Source organism: Loa loa (assembly GCF_000183805.2).
Source record: "Loa loa unplaced genomic scaffold supercont3.495, whole genome shotgun sequence".
Classification (NCBI taxonomy): Eukaryota; Metazoa; Nematoda; class Chromadorea; order Rhabditida; family Onchocercidae; genus Loa; species Loa loa.
Window position 1 is genome coordinate 13969 of NW_018108675.1, and position 17919 is coordinate 31887.

Genomic DNA, 17919 nt, shown 5'->3' on the forward strand with positions numbered 1-17919 from the left:
TTCTATTAGTGTATGACGTAATTGTTAAGGAACGAAGAGTGTGGTAATTTGCAGAAGACTGATGAATGAGGGATCTATGTGATCGTTCAGAAAAATGCAATATTCCCGTGGTGGGCAGAGACTGTTGAGTAGAGAAAATGTGAAAGAAAGAAGACTGTGAGTAGTAGAGATCGATAAGAGTTGTAAAATTAAGAGGTCATGGAGAATTGTGAGAGGTAGGGACCGATAAGAATTACGAGAAAAAATGACGTAACACAATATCTTTGCATTTTTTGGATTGATTTTGTTTTATTTTTTTTGTCTTTCTCTCTTGGTAACTGTTTTTCTTCCATTTGTCTGTCAGAAAAATACCGCTTCGAGTTGTAGTCAAGGTTCCGATTCCCGATCTCCGGCATCCTATGCTATCGATTTATCTGATTGATTTGTTGCAAGTATTAAATTTGTTGATGACATTTCCAATTATAGAATATTATAGTGTACAGTAATTATAAGTAAATTATACAGTAAAACATAATATGAAGTGTGCACCAATATTTTCATACAGTACATACTAAGATGTTGTAAGCACATTATTAAATTGTGGATATATACAATAAAGTGCTACATATTGTTCTATTCAATAAAATAGACGAAGGCTTTCACTGTTTATACATTCTTTTATACAAGCATGTGGTATCTATCGTACAGTATGCAGTAATATCCTATATTATGCTGTAGATAGCACTGTACGGTAGTATGCATTTCTGTAGAAAGTAATAAATCTATTCAATGACGAAAATTAAATGCTACATTTTCCGAAAATGTATTAATTTTTTCCCAAAAGATGGATTTTTTTTTCTTCAGTGCGTATTTTAGACAACTACAAAATAAATTTTGTCATAGGAAGTGGTGAGGTCAGATTGAGTGAGCTTGTGTAATTATCAGTGTATTATCATGGAGTCACCATCTTGGATGTTCAGCAAAGCGTTATCACATCGTCAGAAAGTATGTCGATTGTTTAAACGAGCGATGCGTGAAGTAGATGGTTATTACGGTATGGATATGTAAGTTCTTCATTTCTTAAAATTAAATATGTTGGAAGGGTCAAAGTTCACGTCTCACTTATCTCATTCAACTTTTCCTATTATCATTGCTTCTTTCCCAAGTACACTGTTAGAGTTCCGGCAGGAGGTTGATATGTTGGCATAATTTTTGTCTTGAAAGACATTCATGTAAATTGAAATTAGTTGGTGGTAATGGAGTTGGGCAAGGTCATCAGTTTAAGTAATTTCATGTAAATTCCCTGGGACCAGTGAGTGGGTCCCACCATGTCTATAAAATAACCATTTTTCTGTCTGAAATATCCGAGCTTTGAACCTGTTAGCGCTCATTTTGAGGAACAATTGATTTTTGTTGGAAGTATGTTTTTCTGCAGTTAATCTTCGTTTGAAATTATTGTTATCTTTAAAAACTCACCATTATCTGGAAGAGCACTTTCTTTTTAGAGAAAAATTATTTTTAAATTCTTCAAGGAAAGAAAGTTAGTAACAAGATTGGATTATTTCACATTAAGTTTTATTTCACATTAAGTTTTATTCACATTAAGTTTATTTCACATTAAGTTTCTTCTTTCCCAAAAAAATGAATCACATTTTATTTATTTTTTTCAAATAACTTTATGAACTTTCAGTCTGGAAGCTCGTTTCCAGAAGGTAATAATGCGGGCTCGTTTCGATGCCTATAGAGAAGAAAGAGATCCTGACAAAGCTCGACTACTATATTTAGATGGCTGTCGTCAAGTATGGGACGGAAACATTGGACTACTTTCCGCTGTAAGTTTTTCTTCTTTTGCAGTATATTTTCCCCTTAAATTTATGTTTCAAGTGGCTGAAAAAAGTAAATGGCAGAATTTTTGTCGATTTCTTGGTAATATTTTTACATAAATATCAACATGAACCAGTCTTTGCAACCTTTTTCATGTCATATCAATTCAACCAAACCGATTAAGCTGTCGATGGTCTTAAGTAGCAAGAGTAGATCGAAGTATAAAATCACTTTTACTAAAAGAGATGATAGCATGTTAGTTAATCACTATACTTTCCAACTACATTGGAGTTTAAATTATATGGCTAGTTGCATTACCTGTCATTTCTGTTACTGGCGGTGACGATTACCAATCAATTTCATCAATCTACTAACTGAGCGATCGGTGATTTAAAATTATAAGGGCAATACAACAAATCAGTAAGTTGCCGCAAATTATTGCGAATTTTTCGGCATTATAGTAATTGTGGAATTCATTTTCATGAATACATACAAAGAGTAATACTCAAATAATTGAAAAATGTGCTTTTCATTTTATAGTTGGCTCAGACGTCGGTGGTGCAGCATACAATCGTGATACGCATAATATGCCCGATGCAGTAAGTTTCAAACTTTCAAATTTAAATCGACTTGATACCCTGTAGTCTTTTATTCACCAAGATGGTCCAATCATTCCTCTAAACAGAGTTAGATATCAATGTAATCGCTTACTAAATTTAGCTGTGCCCTAGGAAACTTACTGTATGGCCGTTAGAGCATTTGAAGTTTAATCCATCGGTTTGCTTGAAATTTTTGGGAATGTATACTTGAATGTGTCCACTCAGATCTTGTTGCAAAGTTTCAAGTAAATTTCTTTTCAAAAGGATGGAATTTACGCGATTACTTTTCTTGTACTTATTTTTTGCTAACAATAACTGTCCAGTTTTTGCCCATATCAGGTTGATAACTGCCTAGTAGTACGATTTTTTCCTTAAATTACGTTCCTTTGATATATTAGATAATGCAACAAACATATAGCACTTTCCTATGCATTTTACAGATGCTCGATAGTACAACGTGGACAAATGTTGAACGTGAACAATTTCCTTACTACTTCAATCGACGTGAGCAAAGAAAGAAAGAACTACTTGCACATTGGTCTAAGATTGAGAAAGAATGGGATGATGAATTGGCTAAAATCCAAACCGAACTACCGAAAGAGAAAGAAGCTGAGCAGAAATAAAAAATTGCATTTATTGCCATTACAAGTAGTAGTTAGTTTTTTTTTCGGTTTATTTTTAGGCTCTTTTGTGTATTATTATTATGTAATGTGCATAAAATGACTCATAATTTCTTGTCATATTTTTATTTAGCGTAAAGTCGTTAGCGGATTCTTACATCGTCTTTTTTTTCTTCCCAATTTCTATAGATTTACTAAAATCCAATATAACATGAAAGAGGAAAGATAATCAAGCTAAAAAAGAAATAATCAGGCATTGCAACAATGTTGGATAGAGACTTTGTCATGATTCAGAACTTTTCATAGGATTTTTTGTTCATTGATTTTTCTTCTGCTATTGGGAAACTGTTTATGCGTGAGATAGAAGTGACAAAAAAAATGGATAAGAATAGTGTACGTATAGGGTATTATTTATCGGGCTTATTGACCGCTACTTCTAATGATAACAGCTATCATCTGATGCAAGAAGATAATCGTAATGAAAGTGAGGGAAGAATAAGGAACTGTATTATGTGGTTCCATTTGAGTTCCTGTTAATTAGGATGGTACGCTGACAATGATTGAGGTGCTTTTGCAGGATTTTGAAACGAAATTCCAATAGTTTATAACTAAGGACAGAATAGCAAGAGAGTACTGACATATGATGAATATTAAAGGATATAATGATAGCGCAACATTACGTAAGATATAATTAGCATATGATGCTTTAAATGTGGTATAATCTTGGGGATTTGTTGGTCTTCAGATTTTCGATTTATTTTGCAATATTGAATCTTGAGAAAAGTGCACTAGTATAGAATTTGTTTTAAATGTTTTTAGATAATCTAATGCAAGGATTTAATGACTGAATCAAAACCACCAAGACCTGCACCGAAACCGGGACGAGTAACTGTTTATCGAGCCTTGTATGACTACACAGCTCAAAATGTTAGTTATATAGTACTTATTAATATAAGCAAATCAGGAAGTTATCAATAATTTTCCTGTAATTTTCCGGGTTACTCTTCCTTCATAAGATGTGATTTTTATCTTTGCTTGTATTTAACTTTTTTCAGGACAAGGAATTATCTTTCAATGAAGGTGATTTGCTATACGTTTCCGATAGTAGTAATGATTCGCAATGGTGGCCAGCACGTTGCAGGAATCAAACGGGTTTAATCCCAGCAAATTACGGTAGGTTTTGTTTGTGTACTGACAGAAGATACCGGAAGCTGCATTGTTATAACCTTCAACATCACTAATACCTCTTCGTGTAGATGTGCTGATTGGTTTTGGCAGCTTGTATGGTGGGCTTCTTGTTGGAAATCAATGAATAACTGATATCCAGTTGAGACCTTGTAGAAACTACATCACGCCGTAAGTAACGGCGTAAAAGATAGTCGTTAATCATAAGTTGATTAATCTTGGTAAATAATGATGGACTTTTTTATATGATGAGAATTGTAAAGTGTAATGTTTGTAGTGATGACGGCAGAATATATTGAATGTCCATTGCATGATGCGGCAAAAAGAGGAAATATAGAGGGTGTTAAAGAATGTCTCGACAATGCAGTAAGTCATGCGTGTTTTCGTAAATTTCTTTTTAATGTTGAGAAAATTACGTAACGTCACCATTCAGAGGAAAAGATCAAATCTTCGGTTACCATACCGTCCTGTTCAAGTTTCGTTTTTTCGACGTACTTAGTTATATTTGGTATGTATATAATAAAACTTCCCAAACATATGTTTTTCTATGCGCCGAATTCTATGACAGTTCAGGAAGAATTTCGCTCTCAAATTCGGACAACTGTTAAAGAACTTTTCAAATTCAAGTTTGAAGAAAGGAATGACTCGTTCGTAAGGTAAATGAAAACTGTTACGATTTTATGTTAAAATTATTCAGGAATTATGGGTTTATTTAGGTATCAGTAAACGGTTTAGATAAATCCGGTTCAACGCCATTGTACTGGTCGAGTCATGGTGGTCATGTCGCAATTGTCAAGTTATTATGCTCCATACCCAATATGTGCATTTCAGCACAGGTAAAGTGTTTCAAAATAGAGTATGTGGAAGCATCTTTATTTGTTTTGCCAATGGAAGAGGGCAAACATTTACGGGTCTCAGTTTTTCTTTTGGTTTGCAGAATAAAATTGGCGATACAGCGCTGCATGCGGCCGCATGGAAGGGTCATTTGGAATGTGTGAGAATATTACTGGAACATGGTGCAAGTACTATAATACATAATAATGACCGGAAGCTTCCAGTAGATCTTGCGAGTGATCCGGAAACACGAGCCTTAATTCAATTGTCAATGCGTCAAGCGATAGATACAAATGATTTCCGTAATGAGTATAGTTCAGAATCTGAATCCGAGACTGATGGTATTTAAATATTAATTTTGCGATTGTTCTTCAAACCCAACATTCTTCTGTTTATTGCTGAATTCAAAAACTGTTTTGGGAGGTTTTTTTCTTCTATTTCATACCAGTCAGAAATAAGACATTTGACAAAGGAAATACTATCCTACTCATAGATATAAAAACAACGAATCTTTCTGCCTGCTTCTCGCTGAAAAGTCGAATTTACAGAAAATAATGGGTCAGATCAAATTATTTTCGTAAAGAAAAATTGAGATTCTGCAAAAGATTTTAATTTTTCGAATCTTAATTGGTATTAGTGGTAATGTTGGGGATGCTCTGTTTTTCTTTTTTTTTGTTTTCATTCAAATCCCGAATATATGTAATAATGCCTTACAGTCATCGGGTAATGACCTTCATTACTGCGACACAATCTATCAAGATTATTTGATATATTATGTCACCTAGGATTACCGTTGAATATATCCTAAATGTTTGTGATACCAATATTATTCACATATTTCAATACCCGAATAATCTTTTTACTTTTTTCATTTTTTTTTCTGTTGAATGATATTTCTATCTAATTTCCCCAAAGGTGCATTCCAGTGTTACAATCTATTGTATTTACGCTCACATAACTTGTTGATAACTAATGCATAGGTTAGGTATTCAACTTTCTTTTAATTTATGAAATAACAGAAGTATTTTGTATGATGTGATGCAAGTTTCTTTTCTCTTTTTTGTTTTTTTTGCATTATGAATATAAATATTTTTTTTTACTATCAAAAGGCACTTGCGAACCACCTGATCGGAATTAAAAACTATATCATCTTAAAAGGTTTGTTCTGAATTTTAGTTCCAATAAAAGAAAGAAAAAATTTCTGTAATTGGTGGAAAAAAGTTCATTTTTGGAAGTTCAGGAAAAAAATTATGTGATTGTGTGCAATATATCAAATAATCAGAATATGCATCAAAGTTTAATTTATGTGTGATCAATGTAAAAAAAAGAGGGCAATAGCAAAAAACTCATTTTTAAATGAAATTGTCATTCAACTTATTTGATAATTCATATAATTTAAATGTAATACAACTGATTGTAAATTCTAACACAGAGAGAAAAAAAGAGAAGGCTCTTCCGATATTTCCGTAATAATTTGATGCGGATGATGATTAAATTACATTATTATTTGCAAAATTTAGCAAATATTTAGGTTAGGGAAAGTTTAGGTAGATCTCATTTATTTGTTAGTCCTTCCAATCATCAATTTTTGGGAAGTTCTCACCTTTAACCTTTTTATCGTCCAATAATTGACCTGTCCACTCTTCAATGCGTTTTCCGATAAATCAGTTAGAAACCAATAATCTTCCAAGCTTTGTCATCTTTGAATTTTTGACCTCTTGACCTTTAACACATCTTCTAGCTCCTTCCATTGATTAACCTACATATGTTTCAGTGAATTTTTTTTTTACAAAATCAATAATCGTCGATAATGTCTAACCTTTCACCTGTGCATATTGATTTTCACACGCTCAAATGTCCCAAAGTGCACAAAGTGCAAGGCACTCTTTGTTGTAACTCTGTGCACTTTTCTCTAACATAGCCAATTGGTGAATGCAATGGTTGTGGCAACATTCAATAACGAAGACAACAAACATTTTTGGGGTTGTTTGTGTATAAGGATGCTGGTTTTTGATAATGCTCAATTTCGTCCGAGAGTTCTCAGAATTCCAATTGAGAAATCTCGGAGTCTCCACATTATCTATCCATCCATCATGGAATATATTCCCAACTTAAGTGTGGTTCTCTCATTGTCCTCTCGTTTTTTTTAAAATGTTTTATCCAAAGCATTTATAGGAGATCGATCAAATTTCCTTTCTCTTTATTTTCCGGCATAACTGTAATCGATTGTTACTATTTTACATCATTCTAAAAAAAAGAAAAAATTGTTTCGGTGGATTTACTGAGATTTTTTTGGCAATTTTCTTGATGCGATCCAATCAATATTTGCTATTAATCGAGTATCATATCTCTGCATTGTCATTTTATAGTACTCCAAAGAAATGCTTATTTTTTTCATTTGTTTTTCTTTTTTTAAATTCTTTTTTTTGAATGATTCATTAATATTTTGATTCTTTTTTTGTGATTTTATTCGATCAATTTTGATCTTTGGATTCTTTGAATTTAATGCAATCATCGATTTTTTTTTTATTAAAGTAAGATTCCTTCGGTTTTAAGTAAGACAAAAGAAGGAGACGAAAAGAAGAAAAAATGGGAAAGGAGAAAACACATATCAATATTGTTGTTATTGGTCATGTTGATTCCGGAAAATCAACCACAACCGGTCATCTCATCTATAAATGTGGTGGAATAGATAAACGAACCATTGAGAAATTCGAAAAAGAAGCACAGGTATGGAACATTGGATATTTGTATTATCAAGTATGGGGAATTTAGAAATATTAAATTCCATAAATTAATGTAAATTATCAAATATAACAATTTATTCGACAATGATACATTCAGGAAATCAATTCCATTTACAGAAAGATTTGGAAAGATTTTCAGAGGAGAAAATGAAATCATTGCTAATATTTTATTTTGTTTTTTTATTTCCTTTTTTAGGAAATGGGAAAAGGATCATTTAAATATGCTTGGGTATTGGATAAATTGAAAGCGGAACGTGAGCGTGGTATCACAATTGATATTGCATTATGGAAATTTGAAACACCAAAATATTACATTACAATTATTGATGCTCCGGGTCATCGTGATTTCATTAAGAATATGATTACAGGTAAGTTCAAATGTTAAGTTTGGGAAAGATGACTGAGGAGAGAAGTTGAAGGTTGGGAATGATTAAGATTGAATTGTTCAACATTAACAACGCAATTATCGTTTAGCAAATGCTTGTCTAAACACTTCTATTCTTATTCTTGATAAGTATCCATTTCTGTAGCTAATGAATAGAGCCACAAGCAAGATTCTCATAGTCTAGCTTACTAGCCTAAGATATAGCATAACTGAAAGATAAATAAAGGATAAATGACTTTTGCATATGTTGAAGATTATATGGTGATTATTTGATGAGAATGTTTGTCCTTAGTTAATGTGATAAATTTCAGGTACTTCTCAGGCTGACTGTGCAGTCTTAGTGGTAGCATGTGGTACTGGTGAATTTGAAGCTGGTATTTCAAAAAATGGACAAACACGTGAACATGCTTTATTAGCACAAACATTGGGTGTTAAGCAAATGATTGTTGCATGCAATAAGATGGATTCCACTGAACCACCGTTTTCGGAAGCACGATTTGGTGAAGTTACCACGGAAGTTTCGAATTACATCAAAAAATTGGTTATAATCCTAAATCAATTCCATTTGTACCAATTTCAGGTAGGAATATTAATTTCACGCATTATAATTATGTGAATACAATGCCATAGATCATATACGTATATGCTTTATTTGTGATTTTGCGATATGAAATTAAGCTTGTTACTTGAAATATTCCTGTCTCTTCGACATTTGGACAGATGACATGCATGATCAAGTGCTAATCACGACAAGAAAGTAGCAGTTTAACTAGTATAATCTGATGATGTGACATTAAACAAAACCTGAAATATTCCTATTCATTTTGCAAAATTGTAAAATCATACTGAGGTCACCAACTGGTATGACATGTACGGATGCTCACTGTAAATGTTTCATAAACAACATTTTCCCGGAAGTGTAAAATTGTAAAATCTGTATCAACTCTTTGATTCACAAATCTGCACAGCGTTTGAATAATTACATTATAATATTATTCCGGGTGGTTGTTGTAAGCTAGCGAATGTTTTTTTTTTCTTTTTAGTGATCAGCTTATCATTATTTGTAGGTTTCAATGGTGATAACATGCTTGAGCCATCTGTAAATATGCCATGGTTCAAGGGATGGACTGTGGAGCGTAAAGATGGTACTGTAACTGGTAAAACACTTTTGGAAGCTCTCGATTCTGTTGTTCCACCTCAGCGACCTACCGATAAGCCTCTTCGTTTGCCACTTCAGGATGTGTACAAAATTGGAGGTCTGTGATTAGAATTTTGTTAGTTAATGTTTAAAAAAAAACATTAATGGTAACGGGAAAGTCTTTCTGCTGGATTTTGTGTTACAGTTTTTGAATACTTTATTGAATATACTTTCAGGTATTGGAACGGTACCAGTAGGACGTGTAGAAACGGGTATTCTAAAACCAGGCATGGTTGTAACATTTGCACCGCAAAATTTGACTACTGAAGTGAAATCTGTAGAAATGCATCATGAAGCATTGCAGGAAGCATTACCTGGTGATAACGTAGGTTTCAATGTAAAGAATATCTCAATCAAGGATATCCGACGAGGATCGGTAGCGTCAGATTCCAAGAATGATCCGGCTAAAGAAACTAAAATGTTCACTGCCCAGGTAAGCTGTCCCATGAAAAATAAATGTCATTCAAGGTGATGATTAGTAGAGATAATTAGTTTTACAATTAACTAATTTAGATGACCTTTTTTTCAAAAAAATACTGTTGAAATGAAGCGATGCAACTCGGAAACCCGATTAGGTTCTATGTTGGATACTTGTTGATCTGTGACACTTGTTTGCCTAAAAAACTAGATGTTCTGTCGAATTAAGGTGGCGCATTTCAATTGAGACTGTCACTCTAAATTTGTGCGATTATTTCAGGTCATTATCATGAATCATCCGGGTCAAATTTCTGCTGGATATACTCCTGTGCTTGATTGTCATACCGCCCACATTGCTTGTAAATTTGCAGAACTTAAGGAGAAAGTTGATCGAAGATCTGGTAAAAAAGTGGAGGATAATCCAAAGGTTATACAGTAGCTTCACTATTTTTTCCTCAGCTCGTCCTTAAATTCCCAGAAAAAGGCAGATTACAGCGAACTCTGATAATGTCAGTAGCACAATTAATGGCTAATTAGGATATTTTTACAGAATTCACAAAGGTGGAGGATTTGGAAGGTCCTTATAAACCTTAGATGGAATTAACTGTTGACCTATGATCAGGTTAAATAATCTCACAATTAGCTTAAAGCTACGATTTGTTCAAGCTCAAAATTTTTTTAGTCACTGAAATCTGGTGATGCGGGTATTATCGATCTGATACCAACTAAACCGTTATGTGTCGAAACGTTTACGGAATATCCACCATTGGGACGATTTGCTGTACGTGATATGAGACAAACAGTTGCTGTTGGTGTTATCAAGAATGTGGATAAGACGGAAGGTATTGGTAAAGTTACGAAAGCTGCTCAGAAGGCAGGCGTTGCTGCCAAGAAGAAATAATAATCATTTTTTCCCCAGTTGTGGTTTCTTAGGAAAAGCGTTTCGGTTTTAATCTCAATTTTTTCCAGTTAATAGTCGAGTTCAGTTTGTTATTTCATTAAGTTAAACGACTGTATTCCTTCTTTGTTATGCTTTACATACGTGACATTATTAATATTTCGTATTGCTTATTGCTTTTTTCGCTGTGGTATGTCGTATTCATATTTCTTCTTTCATCTTGCTGTTCTACATATTGCTGAAACAAAAATTTCTACATTTCATGCATTTATCTTACTTTCCTCATAGAAATAACTGGACTTTTACAGGCTGATATTCTTTATTCATTCTTCCTATAATGCGAAAATATATTTGCGAAAGAAAACCGTACCTACATTTGTCAATTAGGAGAAATTTCTGGCTAAAACCATCCAGATTAAAAAGAAGGGAGGATGGAAGTATTCATGAATCAATGTAAGGTACAGTTAAGCATCTATTAGTTCTATGATTACTTTTGCAGTATAGACAATACTGAACACTTCCTGTTTAAATATGCTTCTCAGATAAGAAAACCTCAATGATAACGTCGGGAAGAGATAAGATGTAAGCCATGAAGCAGTGATACGATAATCCGAGTTTTGTGTGATTCGTTATGATGATTAGTTCCAATTTCACCAAGAAGAAAAGAAAAATGAGTGGAATCTACAAAATTTCCCGTCAGGTCAGCATGAGTGAGTGGAGACAACATATCATGGGAACGTTTTATTCAAAGCGCCATTCACGTGAGGAGTAGCAACGTAAGAACGATCAAACTTAGCACTGAACATGAAAACAAAGAATGAAAAAGGCATACAAGGAGAGTGAGTAAGGGATTTTGACTTCTAGTAGTCCAGGGATTTGTGTGATTCTATTCGAATGATGTTCTTAAAACAAAGCAATCAAAGTAGAACAAAGTTCATCAAAAATTTTGCCATCGTCCTCACTCATCACCTTTAAAGTCGATACCCCCTTCCTCCTCTTCTGCAAATTCCATGAAACCTTTCTTGGGCATTTCACTTAACAACACTCTTTCCTGTGGATTATCTTCCCTCCATTTTTCTACTTTCTTCCATATTACAAAGCCGATGATATGCCATCCTATAACGAAGAGAACGAATGAAACTCTTGTATACCTGAAACGAAAAAGAAAAACCAGTAAAATTTACAAAATTCTTGACAAATGAATTGGAAGTTTTATGAAGCAGCTCTGAATCCAATTCAACTTAAGATTCTTCCCAACTTAAATTTCTGCTCATTGTACTTCGTCATAAGCAGAAAATGAAATGCGCTAGAATGACCATCTTGCTTGGATACACCCGCATAATCGGATCTCAATAAATCGAGGCGGTAAAACAACAGTAATGTGGTAAATGAGTTTAGACATGATCTTCGTAACTAAAACCTAATTAACCACAGAATTTATCCCTACCGGAGATTTCTTCAGGATTAAGGAATCCGGAGATTTCTACATATTTTCAGATCCAGAGGTTTCTTCAGGATTGAAGGAAAAAAAAAGCCTCCCAAGCTCAAAAAGCCTTAAGTACTGCACTGATTTATGATTCAACGAAGAAAGACCACAAGAAAAATAATTCAGAATAAATTTTAAGAAGGATGACACCACTACTCAATTATCACCCTTCTTTTTATTCTTATTTATTTTGCGAACAAGAATATGGACTAACCTTTTTGTTAATTGCTGATATGTTGCACGTGATGGTGGCCGCCTATTACGAATATATTGTCGCCATTTCCGTCGCCATTCCCAAACTAACATAATAAAATCTCTATTTGTAGACTTTCTCACGTTTTTGTTTTCTAACTTAATAAACTGGCTTCGGTTGCATTGTAGGCAAAATACCAAAACGTTTTTTAATAATTATCCTGTATTTTGAATTTTTATCTTCAGGTGAAAAACGAGCTGGATGAGCGCTTTGCGTTTGTCGGCCTTGCGGATCTGTGCCCTAAAACAACAGATATTGAAATTATATTTTCCCAAACATACCAGGAAATTCTGACATCTCGTAAATGTAAAACCAAATCATTGTTTTTTTTTCTTGTCTTTTTCCAAATATTATCTTCACACAGACATATGTTAACACTATCAGATGAAAACAGTAAACTTGAGAATTCGAGGCCTATACCTAAATCCAGGATTATAAGAGAGATACCGCCCATATACCATTCATGTTAAGATAATGGATTATCCACCCATTATTTTAATGGCTTCTCCATCCATTACCCACCAACCTGCTTCAAATCTCAGAAACGGTGACCTTCAGAACTGATCTGATTCTCGATCTGCTACGATACAGGGTAGAAAAAAAAGAGGGGAGCATACAAAAAGAAGGTTACGGAAAATCAGCAAAATGAATATTAAGATCTTTTTAATTTCGAGAAATCGTTATTAGCAATGAAATTAATTAACACCACTTCCACTTCTTATCGAACAAAAATAATTGTGGCATATATATATATATATATATATATGATCAGAAATATGGTCACAAGCATGATCAGGTATATTTTTTTAAATTTTCACTGCCAATTTTTCTGGCAAGATTTTTCTAACTCTTTTCTAACAAAATTTTGACAACAATGTTGATGACAATAATCTTGAATCTTTTCCCAGTCTCATCAATCTCGCTAAGTAGTCTGAAGATCAAAAACTGTTTTCATAGGTCCATGTAACAACCAAAACATCTGGTGGATTAAACAATATAACATCCAATCATAAAAATTTAACCATCAATGATCATCATCAAATCATCAATGATCTATTTACTGTTATTACGTCATCAGCACCAAACAGTACTAAACTTACAAAGTTGTCCCAGTCATTCATTACAGCATTTAATGCTGAGCCAACTATTATGCTTAACACTTTAACCACTTTCCAGGTGAAATTTCATGGCACTAACCTTTAAATCATTTTGTTCAACGAAATACCTGAATTTTCCCGTATTCAGTACGCTATCAATGCATGATATGGATAAATTGACTTACTTTAAGAGTATAAATCCTATTTCCTTCCTCGTCCAGATAAAACTTTAGATACATCACACACCAAATATCTGCAAATGAACACAGTGTAACTATAAGTACCACTAAAAAGTTATGCGAGTTAATCAGTAATCGTTACGCTGCCCTCCTACCCTAACCAGATCGGTTCTCGGAGTAATTCCGCACCCACAATCCTAAACGTAACGAAAACGGCCGCTTGATAGACAGGTGGAGCTTCATCTTCGCCTTATGAAAATTATTGATCTCATCGGGATATAAAATCAGCAACAACAATGACACACTACTTATATCTCCAATATCCTCAGATGCCCAACATCCATTTCCTACCATGTCTTATAAACTCTCAGAGTGATCTTCAATAATAAGCCAAGGAAGAAAAAGCGACCATTACTATTCGCATATTTCATATTCGGCTTGGGAGTGCCTCAGATACCATCACCATAATAACTACTAAACTGTACTATTCACTTGGCCGACAATACAAGCATCAAAACGAGGTTACATGATAAATATGTATTGTCTAACTCCCACATCAGCTCGAATCCAGCCAAATAAACTCTCGCTTGGATGACCCTCCTTACCATACCTCCAAAAGAAAAGTTCTAGTTATACTAGAGCTGGCAGTATTTGTTACTAAATCCTAGAAATATACTGCTTCATTCCAAACATTTCTGATGCAGTTGATCACTATGTCAACTAAGTTTTGCCCTTTCTGCTCGATTAATGAATTAAAACCTATCACATAGATCAAAAAGTGTGGCCTCGACCACAAATTACAAATACAACATATTTTTAAATATTAGCATGTAGAATCATATCTTTCTAGTAACCACGAGATTCTTTTTACCACCACATCACCACTGCTCTGTTTGAAACAGTTTTCAAAGAAAAAAAAAGTGTTTTATTGAACAACTTGGCACAATGTACTACAACATATTTTCCATTTACTTCGGTAAAATGTCAGAATAAAGGGAAATCATCTGATGTCAGCTTATGGGTTTAAAATACCGTGTTCCAAAAAATCTGTTTTGAACAAACTAAGTTATATTTAGCATCAAAATAACGTTCAAAGCGTAGGAATTAGATGGGAAGCTCGGACAACAGTGAATAGCCATGAATTCTTAAAAAAAAAAGAAAAAAACTAATCAAAAATACTTCTAATAAATTATTTCTAGTTACTCAGAAATCCAGACTTCTTCTACTCTTATGTTACAGCGCTTTACTATAAAAAATAATAGAGTGTTTCTAGCGTTTACTTCGTACAACCGTCAAGATAAGAAATCTCCGTATACCTAACGAATTACGACGGTGCAAAGTAAGTGTTAGAACACGTCTCAGCGGATGACTGATTTACAAAGCAGCGCAATAATTACGTTAACATAATTTACAAGAATATTTAATAACAACGTAATCAACATGGCAATTTCAAAGAGAAAAGATTTATAAATTAGATTGACGATTAGGAAATAAAGCTGGATATGTATTTGAATATCAAGCGAAAAGTGTTTAAAAATAATACCCGAATGCGGAAAAGTTCAACGACTAATGTGAAATAATGGAACTCCATCATAGTGGCCCTGCGCCAACTGTGTTAAAAACATAATCCCATAAAACAGTCGATATCCCAAAAGCTACAAAAAAAACTTTAAAAAATTTGAAGGTCCTCTAATACTTGTCAAAAAATTCCTTCCCGACAATGTCAAATATGAAAATCGAATGAGATTTCCGCAAAGTTGTTGTGTCTTTCACTGCGTACATGAAATTAGACCAAAGCAATCCGTTTCTCATTGATAATTTCACTTTAATTTAATTTAGTTGTCGAGTTATAGATTTATAGGAAGGAAGCGTATCTTGTAAGAATCATAAAACAACTAGAATAACTAAGGAAAATATACCTAGATCGAAATGCTTGAAATGGTGATTATTATGATAGACTTTCCGAAAGTGTAGATTTGTTCCTGGTAACGGATCGGCATGATGAAAATAGTAATGTGAACAATCGTAAATGATATAACCAAACAGTTTACCAGCTCCAAAACAACAAAATAAGTCGAATGGAAGTAACGAAGTATATAAATAATAAAAAAATGCAACAATTGGAGCTGCTGGCACTGGCGGGAAAACCAAACGATCACCATCCATTGGCGTCTGAAAAGCATTGATAGTGTGGATAGAAATAAATAAGTTCACCTAATCTTAGCAGCACTTATGATTTCATATCTAAATCCAACTTTGAATTTCATGAATCTTCAATGGAAAAATGTTCGGATTCAAAAAACCAAGACAATAAAAAAAAGTACTTTTGCCTTTCAAAGCTTGAAAAAAAAGTTTCATTCAAAAAATTTTTAAAGTAAAATTTTCAAATGTATTTATTGCTAAAATAATATTTGCGAACAACAATAAGTTCGCAAGAAACTGACATAAATTTGCAATAAAAATGCGAAAAATTAGAAGTATTTCAAAGCCAACTTTATGATGCAAACCGTGTAGCAGGAAATGCAAAATAATTTGGAAGCGTGATTCCGGATTAGGCTTCCAGTGGAAAGCAAAACGATGAAGAAGATATTCCAGAAGAGTCCATGCAAGAACACCTAATGTGAAAAGGACTGTCCAAATAATAAGACCGTATAAAAATCCTGCAAATATGCACATGAGACAAAATATGCCAACACATCAAAAAATTTTGGAAATTAAAAGAAATCATTACTTTAAGATACTACATATAACTTAATACTTTGAGTTTTTTGAGATCATATTCTGAGCACTTCTGTGCGTTCAGGATGCAAGCCAGCTATACCACTACGTTAAAATAAAAAGCAGAAAGACATTTCAGCAATTTTGTTTAACGCTACAGACATTTGCTGCCTAATTACACACCAGTGACTTTTTCATAACTAGCAACTTAAACAAACATTCGAAGAAATAATCAAACATTAAAACATTCAAGCAAGCACATTTTAAGATTGATAGTAAAAATCACCATAGCTCTGGAAAATCATCGAAAAAGCGCGTAATGTAAAGATGATCACCAAAGGCAACCACACAAGTGGCACCACCCACCAACTTGTTCTAGTCATATTTTCCAAAATATCTGATTCGAACAACCTTAGTGTCCCATCATATGGTTGATGGATCCATGTCCAATATCGATCACCCAAGTAGCCAACTTTACTTAAAATCGGTTTATCAAATAGCAACTCGTCGTCTCCCTTCAAAAGCAAAAATTATGAATTTGCACCATCAAGTGTCCTATCACACTGGCATCACTTATCAAGAAATGTTTAATCTTTTATCAATAAATGGTGTTCCATTTGGAATGTCTTTCAAAATAAACCAAAATGACCCGAACACTACAAGTGACAGTGAATCAGCGTCTGGGATCTCAACTACCTGGAGTGTTGCGGAAGTGATGGGATGAAGTAAACCGCCACCCACCTTAAGTGATAGTTTTCTCTTATGACATCACTTTCTAAACTCGAAGAATTGAGAGATGTAGAAATTTTCAACATATTGGAATTTGAGTAGTGATTACTTTATTCTAATTTAAAACACTGCATAATAATATGTAGCTGAAAGATCTTGATTTAGCACATTAGATAATTTATTCTTATTTAAGTCTTCGATTATCTTTTTGAATAATATCGCTAATAAACTGCCATTTACAATCAAATGTTACCAACAACTATTCTGTGTCACATATATTACCAAAGCAACCAATGCGCATCCACTTTCTGATTACTTTCAATTACAGCTTGTAATCTGAACATATCAGCAACAACGAAATTCCGATATCAATAGTATGACAAAAGCTGTCTATCATTTATAGAATAAAATTATCAATCATTATACGCCAAAAAATTATTTAATACTAAGAAAAAACACCATATATTATTTGCTGAAATATTTCTCGAGGAATTTGTTACACATAATACACGATGACCACACCAACAAACCTCATAGCAATTGCCGATGGCATACTTTCCTAGCATCCGATATGCAGCTGCTGAATGTACATGTTTAACACCAAGGATACGCTTAGTACCATTCATATAATCATCAACATCTTCACCAGCTAAGTGTTTAAGTACCTGAAACAAAATACTACAAAAACTTATTAGTACACGAAGTAACAATCACAAGCACACTTTATTTTAAAATCAACACTTCCATAATAATATGACTATGTTAATTACT

General features: G+C 33.5%; 6 protein-coding genes across 6 annotated transcripts in view; 3 read left to right on the forward strand and 3 right to left on the reverse strand.

Moving 5' to 3' along the window:
- Positions 1-933: 933 nt before the first annotated feature.
- Positions 934-3025, forward strand: LOAG_06318 (NADH-ubiquinone oxidoreductase B22 subunit; the record flags this gene model as incomplete). The annotated part of the gene is made up of 4 exons (XM_003141854.1): positions 934-1043; positions 1670-1815; positions 2344-2402; positions 2843-3025. 4 exons carry the CDS (start codon positions 934-936, stop codon positions 3023-3025), a joined length of 498 nt encoding a protein of 165 aa, XP_003141902.1.
- Positions 3026-3795: 770 nt separating this feature from the next.
- Positions 3796-5440, forward strand: LOAG_06319 (variant SH3 domain-containing protein). Its single transcript, XM_003141855.2, has 5 exons — positions 3796-3949; positions 4078-4195; positions 4485-4573; positions 4924-5043; positions 5145-5440. Exons 1-5 carry the CDS (start codon positions 3863-3865, stop codon positions 5388-5390), a joined length of 660 nt encoding a protein of 219 aa, XP_003141903.1. The 5' UTR covers positions 3796-3862; the 3' UTR covers positions 5391-5440.
- A 2190-nt stretch (positions 5441-7630) lies between these two features.
- LOAG_06320 (elongation factor 1-alpha) lies at positions 7631-10769 on the forward strand (the record flags this gene model as incomplete). The annotated part of the gene is made up of 7 exons (XM_003141856.2): positions 7631-7771; positions 7985-8156; positions 8485-8673; positions 9241-9429; positions 9548-9804; positions 10069-10215; positions 10471-10769. 7 exons carry the CDS (start codon positions 7631-7633, stop codon positions 10687-10689), a joined length of 1314 nt encoding a protein of 437 aa, XP_003141904.1. The 3' UTR covers positions 10690-10769.
- An 875-nt stretch (positions 10770-11644) lies between these two features.
- LOAG_06321 (hypothetical protein) lies at positions 11645-12478 on the reverse strand (the record flags this gene model as incomplete). Its single annotated transcript, XM_003141857.1, has 2 exons — positions 11645-11837; positions 12387-12478. The coding sequence occupies 2 exons, from the start codon at positions 12476-12478 to the stop codon at positions 11645-11647; spliced, it is 285 nt and encodes a 94-aa protein (XP_003141905.1).
- A 46-nt stretch (positions 12479-12524) lies between these two features.
- Positions 12525-13761, reverse strand: LOAG_06322 (hypothetical protein; the record flags this gene model as incomplete). Its single annotated transcript, XM_003141858.1, has 2 exons — positions 12525-12665; positions 13708-13761. The coding sequence occupies 2 exons, from the start codon at positions 13759-13761 to the stop codon at positions 12525-12527; spliced, it is 195 nt and encodes a 64-aa protein (XP_003141906.1).
- A 1429-nt stretch (positions 13762-15190) lies between these two features.
- LOAG_18756 (hypothetical protein) overlaps positions 15191-17919 on the reverse strand; it is a gene marked incomplete at its 5' end in the record, with an annotated part of 3835 nt that continues 1106 nt past the window's right edge. The window contains 5 exons of the mRNA XM_020451418.1: positions 15191-15356; positions 15621-15873; positions 16195-16361; positions 16706-16934; positions 17679-17813. Coding sequence (XP_020304799.1) covers positions 15292-15356; positions 15621-15873; positions 16195-16361; positions 16706-16934; positions 17679-17813 — 849 coding nt within the window. The 3' untranslated portion in view covers positions 15191-15291. The remainder of the gene's footprint in view (positions 15357-15620; positions 15874-16194; positions 16362-16705; positions 16935-17678; positions 17814-17919) is intronic.

Excerpts from the sequence above, each read along its gene's own strand:
- LOAG_06319 (XM_003141855.2), top strand. The coding sequence starts at position 3,863 with ATGACTGAATCAAAACCACCAAGACCTGCACCGAAACCGGGACGAGTA. Across the intron at positions 3,950-4,077 it reads ATGACTACACAGCTCAAAAT|GACAAGGAATTATCTTTCAA; the intron begins GTTAGTTATATA and ends AACTTTTTTCAG. Across the intron at positions 4,574-4,923 it reads AAGAATGTCTCGACAATGCA|GTATCAGTAAACGGTTTAGA; the intron begins GTAAGTCATGCG and ends GGGTTTATTTAG.